Below are 21,426 nucleotides of genomic sequence, written 5' to 3'. Positions count from 1 at the left end.
AACTCACAAATACAGCACACCCAGGCCAACAAACACACACAGATGCAGATACAGATACACATGTACAAACAAAAGGCATCACGATATGCGAATGCGAATAAAATAGCAGGAACAACTATGCGGCGAATTTGCACGAATCATGCGAATCTCCAACTCACGCACACACAGGCACACATGCATAATACGTGTTTTGTACTTGTCGCCGTAATGTTGTCGCCGCCATTCGCCGTCTTTTCTTTGCTTTGCTTTGTTTCGCGAGTTTTCCCTTGCCATCTCTCACATCTGATGACCACCCAACAGCAATTGCAAAGCGCAACTTTCTTGCCGGACTTGAAATAATTGTATTCTTCAAAGTTCACAAGCGGACTACTAGTTAATATGAGTGCAACAATATTTTGTTGGTCGGTACAAAGTCATGATAATAAGGTATCCACTACCAACACTTGAATTATAGTCAATGCTCTGCACCTTTTTATACAAATTTAATTTAATTTTCCATACATATTATTTATGATTTTCTAAAAATTGTATTTGCATGCAATGACTGAAACTAATCTCATATAAGCTATACATTTTTTATAACGTATCAAATGTGTATTAGCTTTTTTAAACTTTTTTAATCTATTCGGTATTCCCTGCCCTGCCTTCTCGGCTTATTCGCACTTTTTGTTTTGACTGGCTCATCGCAATCTCCGTTGCCCACTCTCTTTCTATACGAAACAGTCGGTCTGTCGCTTTGTCTCTCAGTCGCTTTTCCTTTCTGTTTGTCTTTCATGCTTTTCGTCGTCGGCTACGACGCCGACAGCGCTGCCGCCAAAGGCCGGCACACAGCCCCCTCACTCAGCCGTCTGCCCCCTTCCCATCTACTACCGCAGCACGTGATATACTTGCTTTGCTTTTGGTTTGCTCTTTATCGTACGCTATGCTTTGCTTTTGCCTTTTTGTTTTTTTCTCTGTCGACAAAATTTTTGCTCGTTTCACTTGTTGGGTTGTTTTTTTTTCTCTCGTTTCTCTTTGTCGTGTGCTTTCGCCGCTCGCTCGATTTCAGCCGGCACACCGCTCTCTCGAGAGAGCGGCTATCCACTCTCGCTCTTTCGGGCTTCTCTCCGTTTTATTGTTGCTAGATTGACAATGGGCGGCTCTATATCCATTCGATCCGGTTTAGGTCCAGGTGCAAATTTTATAAAACTGTTTTAACTCGATAATCGGGTCAGGACTTGTGTCCTACATGTGTGTGTGCTCGGCTTCCTTTAGCTCCCCTGTTTTCGTAGTTTTCGTAATTCTAGCGGGAAACATAGCGTCAGTTTTGCACTTCCTCTCGTCTGACACTTTGCAAATCGTCTCATCGTCAGAGTTCCTCGTGGCATGTCACTGCATCCACCGATTAGCTCTTAAAGATACTCAAAAAGTTTTCCTCAGGGATCATCCAATAATCCGGTGGGTATTTCAAGGATATTTGATTTGAAAAATATTCATTAAAACATTACAATTAGAAGAAAATGCATATAATGCGACTCTTATAATATTGGTAGTTTACTTTAAAGCACATGTTTATCAGTCATTCGCAACGACAGCTGTTCAATTTATTTTTATACCAAAATTGAGATAAGCGAAGTTGAAGGCATATGGATAAATTTCTTGACTTCGATGCTGCAACTATCGCATTCCACTCATCTCTAACGCCAAATGGGTCTGCCATAAAAGTTCCGTTACACATTCAAAAGGCGGTGACGTGTTTGTAATTTTTGCCCAACGAACTTCTGTTTGTTGTTGTTGTGTGTACCTTTAGCTTGTTGCAGAGTCAGTTTGGCGGATGGCTCTCAGCAGCAGAGCAAAGCTCTTTGGCTTTTCGGAAAACTGTGTGTGGCTTTCTGCTATTGCGCTTCTTCTTTGCCACAGCTGCCGCTGTTACTTTACCTATTTTATTACCATTTTTGTGTACGTGTGTGTGAGTGCGCGTTTTGCTGCTGCGCCCATCTGTCTTTGCTCTGCTTATGCTTTGGCAGCGCCCCCCACTCTACCCTCCTTCTTCTCTTTGCTTCAGCCGCTCTTTGGCTCTGTTTGGACCGCGCTAAGTGACGGACTTGGCTGCCGCTGTTGAATGTGGCTTTTCTTACAAAAACCAACTGTACTTTTTAGTTACTGTTAGCGCGGACCCAACCACTTGACTTGATTGTTATTAAAGCCAGATTCATTCGTTCACGTATGTATGTATCTCTTCGTACATGCATACATTTCTACCACATATGTACGTGAGTTCATATGTATATGCATCCTCCCATCACGTTGCGAGTTTCTATTATGTGACGACACTTTGCAAAAAATAAAGTGAAACTAAAATTGCAATTCGATGTGTTGGTAAAAAGTATTATGTGAATTATGAACAATACTAGGTTTTGACTAATTATACCGCATAATACAAAATGGCCAACGTTGACCTTGAGCAATTTTGTATCTGTTTTAAAATGTACGTTATTGGGCTATGACAAAAGGGGAATTTGGAAATACTCTTACTCTGCACTGCTGCAGTCGCTATAGGACTGTGGGTCATTTGAAAAGTTAAAGCTACATTTGAAAAGTTGAAGATAAAAGAGTCGGCCCTAAAGGCGAAGCAAGAGCACAAAGCAACTGTTAAAATTGTGAGTTAACTAAATACATTTGCCCACGACGAAAGGTGAACGAACCCTCTCCCCGTTTTTTGTGTTGTATTGTTGCTATTGCAAAATGTAAGCTTGTAGAGTTATTCATTCAGGTTTATTGGACTCGATTTGTACTGCTTTGTGAGAAATAATAGTTGAGTATTTGAACGGTGGCTTAAATCATTCAAGACATGTTTATTAACGTAGAGTTCCTATTAAATCCAATGTAAAAATAAAAAATCTTCTAAGACTTTTGCACAAAAGTGGTGCGTAGAAATTTCTTTTTTTACGAGGATGGCAACCGACGAGAAACACTTTTCCAACGGCGAGAAGTGTGACTTAAGTGAACTCTTTTGGGGGCGATTTTCATGGCTCATAACGCGGTGGGGCATGGGAAGGCAGAAGCAGAAGAAGCAGAGAACGACCCGGCCCAAACCCAAAGCTAATCCACCGTTCTGATGGTGGTGGTGCGGTTCTGTGCTGTGCTGTTGGTTTGTCGGATTGAATTGGATCGGATTGTTGGTGGTGTAGTCGTCGTCGGGTCACAAAAATGTGGCTCGCGTCTTTGTCGTTGGACACACTGAAATTTGCTTGTCTATTATCACCTTTAATCGATTTTTCGCTTATTTAAAACAAACGTACAGTTGTGCGCAGAGACACAAAGCGACATAGACGCAGACATGAACATAAACACAGACAGTGCCGTAGGAGAGAGGCCGGAGAGAGGCAATAAGTAAAGTATAATTTCACAATTTTTCAGATGTCTGCTTTGCTTACCCAAACGCGGACTGTGCTACATACATTCATACGTATGTACATATGTATATTACTATTGCTTTTAGTTTATTGTTTTTGCAATTACTCTGCCCGATTTGTTTGTGTAACAACGGCCACGCCAAAAAATGGGAAGAAGCGGGCAAGAAGTAAAAACTAAAGCGAAAGAAGGAAAAATGCGACACACACACCACGCTTACCACACTTACCACTCACTGATACTGATAGATATCTGCCAGATATACAGTATACAGTAAAGTCGCGCCGCACACCACACCACTACCATGGAGCTGAACGGGCCTGTGTCTGTGTACATACCACTCACCTAATAATAATGGCAAGAGCTGAAACTAAATAAATAAATAGCTGAAATTGCAAAAGCAAAATGTAATTGATTACGGCAAAGTCAAAGCACCCGGAGGGCACCAACGCAAATTCGCACTGCTAGAAAAACTGACGTGCTTCTAAATTTCACTGCCCGGCAGGATTATTAAAATTTGTGACTACGATAGGATGTATGTGAAATACAAATTAACATTTCTTTTAGATGATGTGTGATGCTCTTTTATATGGTTTTAAGATTTTAACCATAACTAGTTCCCCATTTATTTCTTAGGGTGTAGAGGCTACGACGACGACTGGTTAAATGATTGTCCAATAAGCGCGAACAACTCACGGAAAACCCACAAAGGGGGGGGCCAGTCTCAGGCGAGGGGTGGGTAGACGGGACGCGGGAGGCAAATAGGTGGTTGGGGGGTGGGCGGTGCTAAACCCGCCGCTTAGCCCATGTCAGCCACTCCACATAAGTTTCGCCGATGATGTGCCGCTCGGGTGTGTGAGTGGTTGACTAACTGCTGTAGACCGAACCCCTCCCACTGCCGTCATCTCTCGCACTCGTATTTATAACAGTACACTGAACACCGAATTTCGGTTGTCTGTCTGCCCGTCTATGTGTGTAAGTGCATATCTCTATGTACTCTCTGTAGTAGTTTTGTCTCTATATCTTTCCACTTTCCATTTGCACACACATAAAACAGACACCACACCTTGCCACCCCAGCACTTCTCTGCCACTCCCCCTTTTCGCCGCCCATTTGCATATCTTCGGTCTCTCGCAGCATCCAACAATAACAACCAGTCAGTCAACCTACCCGCATTTTTTTTCTTTCCTCTCTGCGGATTTTCCACTGCTACTTTAGATTTTCGTCTATAAGCAGCCGCTGAGACAATGCGAAAAATCGATAGAGTTGCCATTGTTTTTCTCACTTTTGCCGCACCAGATTTTCACCCAAGATTCATTCCCCCACTCCACTCACAGCTCTCCCTGTAAAACCACAAAGATAAAAAGTGAACCATTTATTTAGTAAGCACTTTCTTTTCAACATTTTACTTAGCAAAATCAAAGTATTACTTGTAGAACCTGACAAAATTGCTCAACATTTTAGGGGGTGAAACTGTACGTTATATGTGTCCTTCTGTAAAATTCATAAGCGTATAGCTTTTCCCCTTAAAAGTTACAGCAACAGCAACAAAAAGTGAATCTTATTCATAGAGTACAAATATACCCATTTTGTTAAAAATCTATTGGAATAAGAACTTAAAAACTCAGTAATATATATCAAGTGATAATCCGTCATACGTTTTCTCTTCTCCTTACAGATCCATATCCTTTTATACGTACGATTCTCGGACTAAAATGAATGCTCTCTAAAAAACGCTCGAAACTTAAATGCACTACTCTCGTTGAGAAATTACCGTTTTTCGGGAAACGCTTAAAGAAGTTGATTGGTACTAAGCCATAACTAATTCGAAATCTTTCTGAAATGTTCTTTGCAGCTGTGAGCGAATGTGTTTCACTGCGAATATGTCAAAGGTCGGCCATGAAGTGCGCGAAACACGAAACACGAATGACTTTTACCCTATAAAAGCAACAACAAGACGTTAAATTGCACACCAGTTGTAATTAAGTTTAGTAGTTAGAACCCACAACCAACTAATATATAATCATACTCGATAAGGCGTAGGTGGACTGAGACACCTGAGACCAGATCCACGGGGTAAAGTGTGAGCAGTGAGGAGCGAACATACGCACCCCTGAGAAGTGAAACTTCTCCGCAATTGTCTGGCTCTCAGTCATCGACTACCTATAGGCTTTCGACATTTTGACAACGGCCACGCGCAGAAAGCAGCATCAAAATTAAGCCAATTGACGACCAAATCTGAAACGCAGCGGCGTCGCGTCCTTCGACGCGTAACGGACATTTCTGTGTGCGCTGCGTTTAAAAAATCTGATGGATGGAAATGCACAAAATATGTTTCACGGAAATCATCAAGGGTGAGTGTTTTGCGATTCCTTGATTGTTAGCCCTATGTTACGGAAAAAGAAGTAAATGTTACGAAGGGATATACATTCTAATTTGTTGGCGAGTTAAAATCCAACTGTTTTCTTTTTCTGAACCCACAGAGATCCCTATTACCGTTACGATGCGGCAGCCGCCGCAGCAGCCGCAGCCGCGGCGAATCCGCGTGCAATGGGACCGCCTGGCGGCTATCCGCCGCGCCACCGCCCCCCACATCCGCTACAGCAACAGCCCCAATACCCATCGTACCAGCCAACGGCGGAGAATCTCTACGGGCTGGGGGCCGCCGATCACCAAGCGGCCATGGGCCTCGGCGTTGGAGTGGGAGTTGGTGCCGGAATGGGCGATCTAAGCGGTTGGGGTGCGGCGCCCTCGGTTCCGGGCCAGGCAGCGGCTTATCCCGGAGCCGGATTGGGCGCCTATGGGCATCCGCAAGCGGCTCCACCAGCGCAGCAACAGCGTCAGAGCAACGCCAGCGCATACCGTCAACACATGCCCGCCTATGGACAACAGGACCAGCAGAAACTTGCTTCATACGGGGCGCAACAGAGCATGATGGCGGGATACGGATCGCTGGCGCCCCAGCAGCAGCAGCAGCAGCAACCGCCCACACCCCAGCAGCAACAGCAAGCACAGCAGGTGCAACAGCAGGCGCAGCAACAACAGCAACAGCAGCAGCAGCAGAGTCAGCAGCAGGCTCGACTGCCGCAGCATTATCCGCAAGCTCCTGGTCAGCATCCGTTGTACCCTGGAGTGGGAGCACCCACCGTCCAGGCGGGACAACCTCCCACGCCTCAAGCATATGCTCACAGTCCGTACGGGAGTCCCATGCAACACCAACCGAGCAGAGGAGCTCCCCAGCATGTGGGTTACGGTCATACAGGTCTGGATCAGGCTTCTGCTTACGGACAGCATGTGCCGGGAGGAGCGCCACCGGGTCACCACTTGACGGCGCAGCAGCAGCAGGCTGCGCAGCAATTGGGTGCCCACCAGCAGCAGCAGCTACAATCGCAGCAGCAACAGCAGGCACAGCAGCAGCAACCCCACGTCTCGCTAATGCAGCAGCAACAGTTGCCGGGTGCTGGATTGCCGCCACCGCACATGGGAATGCCTCCTAGTTACGGAAGCCACCATCAACAGCAACAGCAGCAACAACAGACCCAGCAGCAACAGCAGCAGGCAGCACCGCCTTACATGTCCAGCAGCAAGCATCAACAGGCGGCTGCCCAGCTGAATTCCTCGCCCCAGTATCGTGCACCTTTCCCTCAGCTTTCGCCACAAATGTCGCCACGTCCTCCGACAATGTCGCCGCATCCACAAATGTCTCCGCGACCAGTTGGCGTGTCGCCGGCGAAACCGCCACCCCCTCAACAGCAGCAACAACAAACGCAAGCGCAGCAGCCGCAACAGGTTGTAAGCAATCAGCCCAGCCAGCACAGCATTCAAGGCATGGTAGGCCTCCCTTCGCCGCGCCCACAGCCGCCCACAAGTGGAGCAGGTGGAGCGGGAGCGAAGGGTCCTGCGCCAGTTGCTGCTCCCGTGAACACATTACAGGCCCTCGAACAAATGGTGATGCCGTCACAGGCTCTCGGCCTACCACCCATGGACTACCCATCGGCTTACAGGAGTGCCGTGGGTCCCAGGATGCCAGCTTCCCCTCAGCAGCAACAGCAACAACATCAACAATGGGGGGCGGCCCATGGAGCACAGCACTTGGCGGCCCTGCAGCAGCAGCAGGCCCAACAACAACAACAACAGCAGCAGCAGCAGGTACAACAGCAGCAACAAGCACCTCCGCAGCAGCAGCAGGCGGCAATGTTGCAGGCACAGCAGCAACATCACCAGCAGCAGTTAAGCATGTATGGTCAGACGATGGGACAGCAACAGCAACCACAAACTGCGCAGCAACAAGTTGTCCCACCGGTGACTTCACAGCCGCCAGTGGTGGCCGCCTCTCAGCAGCAACAGCAACAACACCAGCAGCAGTCACTCAACGATCAATTGCAGCACTCGATCAACGATATTGTTGGGGGCGGTAACAGTAGTGGAGCAACAGGAGGTGCTCAAAATCAGCACCAACAGCAACCCCAACTGGCGGCCATGTCTTCGCCGTTGCATCAGCAAAATCTGCCCAACATGCACCATTTAATTCAACCTACCATGGAGCCAACACAGCCGACGCAGCAGCAGCAGCAAACGGCACAGCAACAGCAGCAGCAACCACAGCAACAGCAACCGCAGGCGACTTTAACATCGCCGCACCACCAGCAAATGCAGCATCAGTCACCCATACACCAGCAGCAACAGCAACAGTCACCGCACCACCAGCAACATCTACCCAGCTATAATCAGTCGCAACAGCAATTCGATCCCTTTGCTAACATACTAGGAGACAATCAACCACCTGCATCCCAACAGACAATGTCGCCCGCTCATGTAAGTTCGCCGGTACCCGCGCAAATGCAACAGCAGCAGCAGCATCAAACCCAACAGCAGCCATCCCAACAGGTACCACAAAGCCAGCAACAACAGGTGTCGCAGCCACAGCAGCAAACGCAGCAGCAGCAACCCTCGACCCCATCACATCACCTGAGCAGCATTCTCAATGAAACAGCCAACTCGAATGATTCCTCCACTTTGGCAGTGGCTGCTAATGACAGCAACAACAGCAGTAGCAATAGTAGCACCAATAGCATTGTCAACAATCAGCCCACATCGGTGCATGACAGCAATTCGCAAAGCAGCATTAACAGCAGCAGCAACAACCAGCAACAGTTGCTCATGGACAACACGAATTCGCACGGAGGAAATTCGGAATCGGCCCAGAATGTTGGAGTAGATGTTGGTCTTTTTGATAACAACTCGATGTCCTCAACGTCAGCAGCAGTTGCTGCCGTGGCCTCTAATGCAGCTTCTGCAGCAGCAGCACTTTTGGATAGCAATTCTCAGTCCTCGAATGCGGAGTTTGAGAAGAATCAAAGCGAGGGTGAGGGACTCGGCGTTGTGGAAGGAGTTATTGCCAATGACACTGAGTTGCCACAGGATGAAAACAGTGTTTCCAAAACTCAAGACATAACTCTAAGCACGGAATTGCCAGAAATTCAAGATGATCTGCAGGAAAAGCCCACCGCTGAGATGGAACAAACTCAACTGGGACAATCCTTAGGTGATTTGTCAAAATCTTTGTTGGAGGAACCGAAATTAGTGGAGGAATCCGGAGAGGATAAATCTCAATCGGCACCTGGAGTGGCACCTCCTGCAGATGCTACTACCCCTGTTACACAACCGCCTCAGCAACAGATACCCCCCATAGGGATGCCTATGCATCCTATTGCCCCCGGGTATGATGGACAGACTCAGGGACAAGGTCACATGCCACCCATGATGCCTCCGTATGGAGGAGCTCCAGGGATGTACCCACCTTATCCGATGCTGCATCAACAAGAAATTGCTGCACTGCAGCAGCAGATACAGGAACTGTATTGCATGCCTCCAGGACACGAGCTTCAACACCAAGATAAGTTAATGCGCATGCAGGAGCGATTAAATCTTCTCACGCAGCACGAGATAAACGATCAGTGTGCTGGCGGTCCACAATGCTTACTGTTCCAAAACGTTCCGCCTATGTATGGACCACCAGGAAACCCTCTGCTCAACCAGCAAATGGTAGAGAGCCCTCAAGTATCTAGCACCACGGGAAGAGGTCGAGGAAAGGGAGCCAACAAGCCACGCAAGCCTCGCGCCAAGAAGGGTGAAAAAGGTCAGGCGGGTCAGCAGCAAGATCTAATGGATATCAGCGGCAATGTGACAATGGGAGCAGCCAACGCCGTTTCCAGTATCCCAACGACACAACTACCAGTCTCAGAGGATTGCGTGACTCAGGGAGCGGGAGATACCAGTGTGGTCGGTATGCTGGAGTATAGTGAAGGAATGGGTGATCTTTCTCAAGATGTGCACTCAGCCAATGAACTCGATACCTCGACTGATGGCAGCGGCAAAAAGAAAAAGGCCCGCAAGCCTAGAACGCCTAAGGATCCAAACAAACCTCCACGAGATAGGACGCCGAAGGCAAAGAAGCCCAAGGATCCTAATGATCCCAACTCTACCGAGACACCAGCAGCGGGAAAAAAGCGAGCTAGTGTTAGTAAACGCAGGAAACAGTACGGAGAAGATGGGGCTGAGCAAACGGGAGAGGGTAGCGAAGTGGAAGACAACAAGCCATTGGTGCCAAAAGCAGGATCCGCTGATGGTGAAGCTGAAACCACTTCGGGAGGAACTGGAGTGGACGGAGAATCTCCAGACTACGATGACATTCCCGTCTCTAAAATTCCGCGCGGCGCCAATGAAGATGAAAAGGAAGCGGAGGCCGGCGATGAAACAGTTGACTCTGTTCCAGACTCGGCTGGCGATCCTGCCTCTACACCGAGCAGAAGAGATCGAAAACGATCCACTGCAAGGAGTCGCCGCAATGCAAATTCTGAGGAGGGAGGCAGTGCTCGCAAGAACCGTGGATCCCTCTCCGCCAAGGCGCTAAAGAAGCGAAGGAATAGGGGTCGCATTGTACCTGAATCCGATGGCGAAGATGACACCCTGGACAGAACTCCGCCCCCATCGCCGCCACCAGACTCTGAAATGGATTCCAACAAGCGAAGATCTTCAAGGAATACTCAAAGAAAGAAATACATCGATGATGTTATGCTGAGATTCTCCGATGACGAAAACTCTCTGTTAGTGGCATCTCCTGTAAAGAAGGATAAGAAGCCATCTGCGAATGCGAGTAATTCTAATGCAGGAAGTGATGTGGAAAAAACGGAACCTCAATCTGGTGCCGAGGGAGACGCTGGCCAGGAGGTGGGTGAAGAGAAGTCTAATCCACCGCTGGATGAAAGCAGTCAACTGGAAGCCAGTTCGAGTACTTCTGCAGCGGAGAAGGAGCGACAGATCTCTACTGATGCTGCCAATGCAGCCATGTCTTCCAAACCCAATTACGTGTACATAAACACAGGCGATGAAGACAGCATGGTCGTTCAATTAGTTTTAGCCATGCGAATGGGAAAGCGGGAACTTATTCCGGACAAACCCAAAGAAAAAGCACCCGAACCTAAAAAAGATGAAGAGAAATCTGAATCTGATGAAGCAACACCTGATAAACTTGAGGGAGATGAAATATCCAAAACTGAGGGCGAACCCAAGAAAGATTTGACCGATACCGAGGGAAAGCAATTAGACTCCTCCGCAATGGAAGTAGACAGTAAAGATGAATCCGAGCCTGATGATTCTAAGAAATCTGATGAAGACAATAAGGATAAGGACAAAATGGAAGTAGATGATGAAGCTGAAAAATCAGATAAAGAAAGTAAACCAGAAGAACAATCAGAAACAGTGAAAACTGAAGAAAACTCTAAAGCCGCCGAGGAAGACAAATCCTCTACTGTTTTAACGGGTGACCAAGCCAAGGAAACTGAGACTGCCTTGGAGAAAATGGATGTTGATGAAAAGGCAGATGATGACCAATCACCTGCATCGAAAGAAGAGGAATCTGTCGAAAAATCCATTGAAGACGCCAACCCCGAAGAGGCTACTACAGAAAAGAATAAGGAAAGTTTAGAAAGTGATGGCGAAAAGGAGCACGCCAAGGAGGGAGAAGATTCCGTTAAGGAGAAGGACGAGAAAACCGAAGCTGATATCGAAAATAAACCGGAGCCCGTCTTTATCGATGTGGAGGAGTACTTTGTGAAATACCGCAACTTCAGTTATTTACATTGCGAGTGGCGAACGGAAGAGGAACTACTGAAGGGTGATCGTCGCGTAGCTGCCAAGATTCGTCGCTTTCAGCAAAAGCAGTCTCAGCAGTTGAATATATTTGAGAATATCGAGGACGAGCCTTTCAACCAGGACTTTACTGAAGTGGATAGAGTGTTGGACATGTCTGTTCATACAGATGAAACCAGTGGAGAGACCACGAAGCACTACCTGGTCAAGTGGAAGTCACTTCCCTATGAGGATTGCACTTGGGAGCTAGAAGAAGATGTAGATAACGACAAAATCGAGCAGTACCTGCGCTTTAATAAAATCCCTCAAAGGAGCGAGTGGAAGTCTAAAAAACGTCCGCATCCAGAATTGTGGAAGAAACTGGAGAAGACACCCGTCTATAAGGGAGGAAATAGCCTGAGACCCTATCAACTTGAGGGTCTTAATTGGTTAAAGTTTTCATGGTACAACACCCACAACTGCATTCTCGCAGACGAAATGGGTCTTGGAAAAACCATTCAAAGTTTGACATTTGTGCACTCTGTCTACGAGTACGGAATTAGAGGACCTTTCTTGGTCATAGCTCCTCTATCTACAATTCCAAACTGGCAGCGAGAGTTCGAGGGCTGGACGGATATGAACGTGGTTGTTTATCACGGCTCGGTGACAAGCAAACAAATGATACAGGACTATGAATATTACTATAAGACAGAAAGTGGAAAGGTATTGAAGGAACCCATCAAGTTCAACGTTTTGATTACCACATTTGAAATGATTGTGACAGACTACATGGACTTAAAAGCCTTTAACTGGCGCCTTTGTGTGATTGATGAAGCACATCGTCTTAAGAACAGGAATTGCAAGCTTCTTGAGGGTCTGCGCCAGCTGAACTTGGAACATAGAGTGTTGCTCTCAGGAACTCCCCTACAAAACAACATCAGCGAACTGTTCTCGCTGTTAAACTTTCTGGAACCCTCGCAGTTCTCCTCACAGGAAGAGTTCATGTCTGAGTTTGGAAGTCTTCGCACTGAAGAAGAGGTTAATAAACTTCAAGCTCTACTAAAACCAATGATGTTACGTCGTCTAAAAGACGATGTGGAGAAAAGTTTGGCGCCCAAGGAAGAAACCATTATCGAAGTGGAGTTAACTAACATACAAAAGAAATACTATCGAGGTATACTGGAACAAAACTTTAGTTTCCTGAAAAAGGGGACCACATCTGCCAATATCCCAAACCTTATGAATACCATGATGGAGTTGAGAAAGTGCTGCATACACCCTTATCTCCTAAATGGAGCGGAGGAACAAATCCAATATGATTTCAAGTCCCAGCATGGCGAAGATCCCGAGTCATATTATAAAAACCTGATTCTCTCCGCTGGTAAAATGGTTTTAATTGATAAACTGCTTCCCAAACTAAAAGCAAACGGCCATCGAGTTCTTATTTTCAGTCAGATGGTACGTTGTTTGGATATCCTTGAAGATTATCTGGTGTACAGAAAGTACCCCTTTGAGCGAATTGATGGACGCATTCGCGGCAATCTCCGTCAGGAGGCCATCGATCGCTACTCCAAGCCAGGCTCCGATCGTTTTGTGTTTCTTCTCTGCACTAAAGCTGGAGGATTAGGCATTAATTTAACAGCCGCCGATACTGTTATCATATACGATTCGGACTGGAATCCACAAAACGATTTGCAGGCTCAGGCCCGATGCCATCGTATTGGCCAGAGAAAGATGGTAAAGATTTACCGATTGCTTTGCAGGAACACCTATGAACGTGAAATGTTCGATAAAGCCTCAATGAAACTCGGATTGGACAAGGCTGTATTGCAGTCAATGAACACCCAAGGGTCTAAAGATGGCAATAACAAGCAGCTGTCCAAAAAGGAAATTGAAGATCTTTTAAAAAAGGGCGCTTATGGGGCCGTCATGGATGACGACAATGCTGGTGACAAGTTTTGCGAAGAGGACATCGATTCAATCCTTAAGCGACGCACTCAAGTCATCACAATGGAATCGGAGAAGGGTTCAACCTTCTCAAAGGCTTCATTTGCTGCCTCCGGTAACCGGTCAGACATTACCATAGATGATCCTGATTTTTGGACCAAGTGGGCCAAAAAGGTTGACATTGATCCCGATGCTTGCGAACGAGATGAAACGGAGGATTTGGTATTGTCCGAACCCAGAAGACGCACCCAAATCAAGCGCTACGGTCACGAGGATGTGATGGAGCTCAATTCCGAGGAATCTTCCAACGAGAATAGCGACGAAGAGGGTGGAATAGGTAAGGATGAAAAATATGAAATTCCTATGCAAACCATTTTAATTATATTTGAATCCAATTAGGACTCCGTTCTCGCCGCCGCAAGGAGAAACGAGATCGTGCGCGTGAAAAGAAGGGCAACGATGAATACATTCCACGAGAACGGGATGCGCTGGCTGCTTTGGGCTTGGAGGAAATTCAATACGGTAACTGGGCCAAGTCTGAGTGCTTCAAAGTGGAGAAAGGACTGCTTTCCTTTGGGTAAGTGTATAAAGACTTAACGCCAAAGTTCAATTCTCTTCGAGCCGATTTCGCCGACGTATGGCATTGTTGAGCTTCATATTGAGGATGTAGATCTTCCGCTGCAGCATCTTCTCCTCCTTTTCAAGGACGTGGGCTTCTTCCTTTCGCTCGATATACTCGCTTACACTGGGGGCCTCGTAGTCCTGGAGTTGTGCTTTCAACTCATCCAGAGTCACGTAGTCCTTGCTATTGTGCATTTGAACTGCGGCCACCTCCTTTTCCAGTTTCTGAATGGCTCGCGTGACTTCATCCGTTCTATTCAGAACGGAGCGCATTTCAGTTTCCAAGTTCATCATGGCCTGTTTTTCCTCTGTCATGGCCAAGGACGTTTTTCCTGTGACTCCTTTGAGTCCCGCCATGTGGATGTTTTTTTCTTCCAGCTGATTCACCAGCTCGGTTCTCTTTATAATAAGTTTTTCAAAATCTACAGCCGTCAGGATACCACTTAGGTCTGATTTGGTTATCAGATCTGCCCGATGCTGCTGACAAGTTTCTTGAAGCGATACTATGGTTAACTTCATCGTTCCCAGTAAAGCGCGTGCATTCTTAAACCAATTTGAGGTGAACTTGCGCAGTTTCCGTTCAATCTGGCGCTCAGTTGCAGACTCCAAAAAGGCCACATCGTTCTCATCTCGCAAAAAGTGAAGCATGAAGTTGTTCTCCGTCTCAATGGTTTCCTCACTTCGAAAGCGCAGCTCTTCTATTTTGGCTCTTAACTGTTTCACTTCGGTCATGGCTACAAAATAGATTGTAAATGAGTTTTGCAACGAGACCTAAAATGCAACTAACCCACCATTTCTTTCAATATCTGCGACCCGCTTCTCTACCTCGGCAGCTCTTTTCTCAGCCATTTCGGCTTTGGCCTTAAAGTTTAGTTTGTAGTCCATTCCACGTCGCTTTTCTGGAGCAGATATGCCGCTTATGGATACTAGCTGATTCACCGACATGGGTATCGAGCGCTTGGAGCTCGAGTGCCGGCTATTTACGCCATGACTTCCCTGCGCCGATCCTCGCTTTGTTTGCAACTTTCTAAGAATGGAAGTACGGCGCTGCCTCAATCCCAACAACAACTTTGGATCGTTCTTCTCGAGAAACTCGACCATTATGTGGTTCTCCAGCCTCAAAGTAGCCACATCATTATGCACTTGCTCTATGGTGTGGAGCATGTCGATGGCGTCCAAACTGGCCAACCGCAGTTGACGCTCTTCTTCTGTAAAGTGGCGAAAGTCCTCCAGATAGTACTTGTAGATAATCGCCACGACGTCCAAGTCCTGCGGCGCAACATATTCGAATACGTGAAGTTTGCTTGCATGGGATTTCACCGAGCGTCTGCTCTGCGTGTCGGTTTTAATGCTGTGTGCTGACGTGCTCATCGTGAGACCAGTGATGTTATGGAATAATTTATGGGCTCTTCTATGGCAAGTTTGAAATTGCCCTATTTGTTTGAAATATATATTATTTGAACGGTTTTGTAGTGATAAAGGGAAAGTAAATAATGACTAGATTGGTAACATACAACAGCCTAAATATTTCCTTTCCTCAGTTATATTTTACAAACAGAAAATAAGTCAATGGCTAACAAGTATTTTTATTTTTTTGCAGCTGGGGCCGGTGGTCGGAACTTTTGGAGTTAGGACAATTCAAACGAGGTTGGCGCGATGTGGACGTCGAGGATTGTGCTCGCATCATTGTAAGTGAAAGAAACTCGAAACAAAAATATACATAGGTGAACAAAACAATGATGACCAACCATGCTAATATTGAGAAAACTCAAGGTTTTCGCTGAGTAAAAACTAACTTCTCAACCCGCTGAACCATATTAATATCTGAAAGTTTACAATGCGATTTACAAATGCATTAACATTCATTTTGTTCTATTCTCGCAGCTTCTTTACTGCCTGCAGGTCTACAAGGGTGATGAGAAGATCAAGACGTTCATCTGGGACTTGATTACACCGACGGAGGACGGGGAGGTGCAGAAGATTAGCAGGGATCATAGTGGCCTACACAACTTGGTGCCACGAGGTAGGAATGCCAAAGGTATGGTAAAAGATACATTTACGCACACTCCAACTGCTGCACGGACGTAGAGAGTTATAAAGAATCAATACAAAAGAAATATAAACGACACGATCGATCCACAAAAAAAAATTAGCAAACACGTTTTGTACAAAAATTCCTTTACGCTATCTGTACTGGGCTCTGGACTTTCTAAATCATTTTAATGGCGATCTTCTACTTATTTGTATCCGTAAATGTCAAATACTGAAAGCAAGAATAAAACATAATTTGTGTACTGTCTAAAGGCCTCTTCTGTGCTTCCTCCGTAATAACTTACTTCGATATCGGATCAAATCACCCAACAAAGACTTTGAACAGGACCAGGACAGAGACTTATATAATTGACCCATGTACGCGACGCGACGATGAGAAGTGTGTGTATGTTTTGTTGCCATGCAAATGTATGCCTTTTACTATATCAAATCTGTTACTTTTATGTACATAATAAATAACATTTTACTTACATACCCATTAAAATTCATATTAACAGTTATATTGTACATTAATTAGCTTAAACTATTTTCTGTGGAGCTTTACTAATTTATTTATTATTTACTATTATTAAGATCCAAATTCTGATAGCAAAGATGTAACATCTTCGGAAAGATACATAATATCCCATTAAGTTTTAAACTTTAGTTTTTAATATGTGGTTCATTAAAAAAAAAAACCATAAAAACGAGTTGAAGGTGTTTTACGAACCTAGCTTTTTATAAAAATATATCTCCCATCTCACTTTTATATATAGCCAATATGTTAAACTATAGCCAATTATTTTGAACGATCAGAGGATCAGAGATCCGGTAGAGCTGTAAATTCATTTCCATTTTAATTTCACGGTACTTAGGACTTGGTTGCCCTTCAGATTAGATAATATATCACTCTGAAGGCAGCTAAGTGAAATATGAACATACTAAAGTGTTAATATTATTTTTGACTTACAGGTCGCAACGGTGGAAAGTCAAACAAGGAATCCACGGGAATGTCTACTCCAGCTCCGGGCTCCGCATCCGGAAGCAATAGTGGAAACACCACTCCGGCCCACAAACCTAGTGCTCTGGATGGGTCCGATAAGGATGGCGGCGGTATCAATGCCAGCGCCGTGGCCGCGGCAGTCACTAGCATTCACGATCCAAATCACTGGAGCAAGAAGGAGAAATACGACGCTGATGCGTACTTGGAGGGCGCCTACAAAAAGCATTTAGGCAGACACGCCAATAAGTGAGTCGTGTGGAATCGAACTCGTTATAAGCAATTCCCAAATTCGAGATGGACTTTTACTAACAAATTTTTTCGCTCTCCTTTTCCTTTATTTTCAAACATTTTGTTTATTTAATGTAAATACTTGCAGGGTTTTGCTGCGCGTGAGGATGCTCTATTATATCCAACATGAGGTTATAGGCGACTTCGTTCAGCAGATAAAGGACAACACGCCTATCAGGTAGGCGTGGCACTCGGAGTCACCTGCTAAACACTTGGCATTCATTAATCATTTTGTTCGTTCGTTTGTTGTTGTTGTTGATTGAATGATTGACTGACTGATTACCAAAAAGTGTTCACTAATTTCGTATTTAATTTAACCCTTTGTTGTAGATATTTTATAACCTTTTAACTAATGCCAATTTGTTATTTTTTTTAAATAATTGTACAATTTTTGTATAGAACTTTGGGTCTGCTGATTCAAGCAATAATCAGCTGGCTTATCAAGGTTCAGGTGGAATGCAATTCTCATTTATTCGCTATGTATCTCTATACTGCAAGTCTTCGTATTTTCGATTGCTTGTCCCTTAAAATGTTAACACTGTACATCTATATACACGATTCTGCTCATTTGTAACCACAACATTTAAATTCTGTATTTTGCCAACTAATCTTCGGCGTATCGACTATTCTTCTATCGCTGTTATTTGTGTTTTTTCGATTCGTTTAACCAACCTTAAAAATACCTAATTGACTTCATTGCGATATCTATACGTATATTATACAACCACCAAAAACTGCAGCAGTACGAAAGCCAAGCAGCAGTTGGCACTGAATCTGAATTTGGAAAGGTAATATCCCCATATATTCCTCAACCACCGATATCGATCGCCATCGCTCGTCGCCCTCGCTTGCACGCACGCTGTATTCCGCTTTTATGAAAAAAGCTGGCGAATAGGGAAATTCACGCTACTCAACATCTTTATTAACCTCCATACGTGCAGTCCTCATTATAAAAAAAACCGCCAAGTTATACATGCAATTCAATAATTAATTTATATTTTTTAATGCGAATACCAAATTCAAAAAACAACGCAATCAAGAAGCTCAACTAACCTTTTACATTTTTCTTTGTATGATTCTGCATTTTGTAGTGGTAAATCTGTAGTACAAATTGGCAATTAACAATGTTACAGTTTTTACTTTTTATTTCCCTTGATGGTATTTTATTTTTATTTTTGTTTTATTTAACATCATACCAAAAATTGTTGAACCCAAAAAAATTGAATTTTTACTAAACAACGCATTTCTTTTTTCGCGCATCTCTCAACTCCCCCAATCCACCAAACACATTTGAATGTTATCGAATGTACTCATCGACCGATACGATCATATGTAGCGAACTCCCCATTCGCCCGCCGCCAACGCCAGATCAAGTGCCATCTTCATGGTGGAATCCCATTTGTTGTGATAAGAGCCTGTTGGTGGGAACCTACAAGCATGGCTGTGAAATGTATCGTCAAATGCGCGCCGATCCCAATCTGTGCTTTGTCACCCATGTGGGCGCCGGTGCGGCCGGTGACGATCTGGCTGTCACGAATTTGCCGATGTAAGTCTTCATATCGAAACAAATCAATTCTAAATTAATTCGGTGTGTTCTAAGGAATCTCTATCTTCTACATCCACGTTACATTAAAACACCTTTGAAAAATGATTTGACAAATGATATAGAGGTTTTTTTAAACACGCCGGATAGACAACAAAAAACAAATAAAAAGTGTTATTACCCATACATAAACGCCATTGAGTAATTCACATACATACACAAAAGTACTAAAACAAAAAAAGACATTTCAAACCAGACCTGGATGGTGACAATCTTAATACTAGACGGAGCAGGCAGGATGTGCTTATACCCATTTTCATTCCATTCCCCACGTTCACAGGCATTCATTTGAAAATCTTGGCATTGAAATGTGCTTCCAACATTTTTTTCAGCTATTAGCGTCTAATATCATAGTACATTGGAAATTACAGTTTGGTAGACAGTGCTAGATATCTCATACATAATAATATTTTTTTTTTTAACTTTTAAAACCTTCATATGGACTAGATTAAATCTTAATTATTTAAAGTAAAAAAAAAAAGCAATTTCAAAACAAATTGAAAACAAGTACACTTGTCTGTCGAAATCCCTCGGTATATCATATTTATAGGGTATTAACGAAATATTCTCAGATACAACAGCTTACGGGCTTCCATTAACGCGCACATTGAATGCATTGATCCATTGACATTGCGCCGAATGTGTGTGTGTGCGTGTGTTTCGTGAATTTTCTCTCAGTGTATAAACGTTTTAACTGCGTTGGGCATGGCCTGCATCCGATATATGATCTGTGAATTCCAGTAAACTGCTACTAACTTTCAAACCCTTTTTTTCTGGAACCACAGAAACGAGGACGATGCAAATTCGAAGCACGATGATGGCGACGAGGTGGACGATGACGGCACGACAACGACCAAAGACTCTGACTCTACCAAACTCACCGGGGGCGATAACAAGGACTCGCTTCTCGACCCGGAGCGTCCCAGTTCGTCTGGTAAGAGCAGCAGTGAAAATGGCAGCGGCGGCAACGACAAAACGGAAAGCGAAAAAGATGCCACATCCGTTACCGAATCCTCATCCAAATCCGAAGTCTTGCCGGGCAAAGGCAGCGATCTCGATGAGCCGGTCGCCCAGCAGGACGCATCATCAGCAACTCCTGAATCGGCAAATACATCAGATCCTAAAATGAATAAAAATGACGCGCAAGTCTCAGCCTCTGTTTCCTGCGATCCGGCCGACTCTAGTTCGCCGGAGGCGTCAGGAAAAGTTCAGGGAACGGGGGTCAAGACTGGCGATGCCGGCGAATTGGACATCGAATCGGAGAAAAAAGAAAACGAAAAGGAAACCAAGGAGTCAACTGCTGATGCTCCTGCTGTGGAAGCCAAAAAAGATAGCGCTGCCATTGCCCGAGCTGAAGGCGATAAAACGGAATCATGCACTAACAATGCTACCACAAACATCTCCACCACCACTACTACTACTACCATTACCAATACCACCACCACCACCAATAATCCATCATCCAAAGCGGCTAACTCTAACAACACCACCGACCATGCTAACTCCAACTCACATTTAGGCTTGGACGAGGAGGAGAGCGTAGCCGGTAGCTATCCGCCAACAGTGGCAGCCGTCGAGGATGCCACCACTATGTGGCCATCTATGCAGGACCTCAACACGCGTCTCCGCCGCGTAATCACCGCCTATCAGAGGAATTACAAGAAAGAGGAACTAAAACTGCAGCAGAAGGCCAAGGTAAGTCCAATGCCCTTTATCACTTACCACCCCTTTTCATCCTATCATCTCACTGTCTTCGTCCAGCTATATTTCGTTGTCAGAGTAAAAAAAATTATCAAACTTGCAAAGTTCGTCTGTCTGTCCGTATTACGCACTCCCACTACCTGATTAAAAGGTATCTGATAGTCGATAACTCGACTATAGCGTTCTCTTTAAATTAAATTGTAATCTTTGACAAATTTATTCACAAACCCCTATTAGTTAACGAAACTGTTGCCTAATCCAAATGACAATTGAATAATTTCTAATTTTTTGTTCTACGTTTCGTGATTATGTTGTAGTGTCCAATGTTAGAAATACGTAGTTTTGTGCTTAGCTGTTGGCTGTAGTTAGTTGCGACCCGTGCACCGTAGTTAGCGTACAGAACGGACAGTGGACATTGACTTGGACAAAGAGACGGTTGCAAAATGCAACCGAATTCGATTCATCCAAAGCGTCAGGAGCTAAAAATAAAAGAAATTCATTAACTGAAGCAGCCAACAGCTGATTAACAAAACTATGTAAAACGCTGACAGAGGATTGCACTTAATTTTCTTACCATCAAGATCATCTCAATAAAATCATCCTCAGCCACTACCCTGATTCCGTGACATGTTTTCTGATCTTTTTGCTGAATCTGCAAAGTTACCAACTCCACCAACTCTATCTCTGTGATTGTCACATTTGTCCCACA

At 44.9% G+C, this 21,426-nt stretch overlaps 2 protein-coding genes across 7 annotated transcripts in view; one reads left to right on the top strand and one right to left on the bottom strand.

The window, feature by feature from the left end:
* LOC6540871 (serine-rich adhesin for platelets) overlaps window positions 1-21,426 on the top strand; it is a 41,314-nt gene that overhangs the window by 3,290 nt on the left and 16,598 nt on the right. The window contains exons 2-11 of one of the 6 annotated variants that reach the window (XM_026979483.1): window positions 5,072-5,747; window positions 5,877-13,807; window positions 13,870-14,047; window positions 15,692-15,779; window positions 15,976-16,114; window positions 17,095-17,371; window positions 17,502-17,591; window positions 18,750-18,959; window positions 19,802-19,950; window positions 20,536-20,711. In XM_026979483.1, the coding sequence (XP_026835284.1) occupies window positions 5,704-5,747; window positions 5,877-13,807; window positions 13,870-14,047; window positions 15,692-15,779; window positions 15,976-16,114; window positions 17,095-17,371; window positions 17,502-17,591; window positions 18,750-18,959; window positions 19,802-19,950; window positions 20,536-20,711 (9,282 nt within the window). In that variant the 5' untranslated portion in view covers window positions 5,072-5,703. Of the gene's footprint in view, window positions 1-5,071; window positions 5,748-5,876; window positions 13,808-13,869; window positions 14,048-15,691; window positions 15,780-15,975; window positions 16,130-17,094; window positions 17,372-17,501; window positions 17,592-18,749; window positions 18,960-19,801; window positions 20,712-21,426 lie in introns of all 6 variants that reach the window. The other 5 variants (XM_001968102.3, XM_026979482.1, XM_026979481.1 and 2 more) reach the window with 5 other exon arrangements.
* Window positions 14,069-15,577, bottom strand: LOC6540891. Its single transcript, XM_001968103.3, has 2 exons — window positions 14,883-15,577; window positions 14,069-14,825 (listed from the first exon to the last, which is right to left on the bottom strand). Exons 1-2 carry the CDS (start codon window positions 15,460-15,462, stop codon window positions 14,077-14,079), a joined length of 1,329 nt encoding a protein of 442 aa, XP_001968139.1. The 5' UTR covers window positions 15,463-15,577; the 3' UTR covers window positions 14,069-14,076.

The sequence above is a fragment of the Drosophila erecta genome, unplaced genomic scaffold (assembly GCF_003286155.1).
Source record: "Drosophila erecta strain 14021-0224.00,06,07 unplaced genomic scaffold, DereRS2 tig00000055-arrow-pilon, whole genome shotgun sequence".
Taxonomy (NCBI): domain Eukaryota; kingdom Metazoa; phylum Arthropoda; class Insecta; order Diptera; family Drosophilidae; genus Drosophila; species Drosophila erecta.
Note: the sequence above shows the minus strand (reverse complement) of the source record. Positions and strands in the feature narration are given on the sequence as shown.

What these genes read in the sequence shown, in the direction of transcription:
- LOC6540891 (XM_001968103.3), bottom strand. Translation starts at nt 15,462, where the DNA reads ATGAGCACGTCAGCACACAGCATTAAAACCGACACGCAGAGCAGACGC. An exon ending in CGCAGATATTGAAAGAAATG is followed by an intron (nt 14,826 to 14,882) that starts GTGGGTTAGTTG and finishes TCTATTTTGTAG; the next exon opens with CCATGACCGAAGTGAAACAG.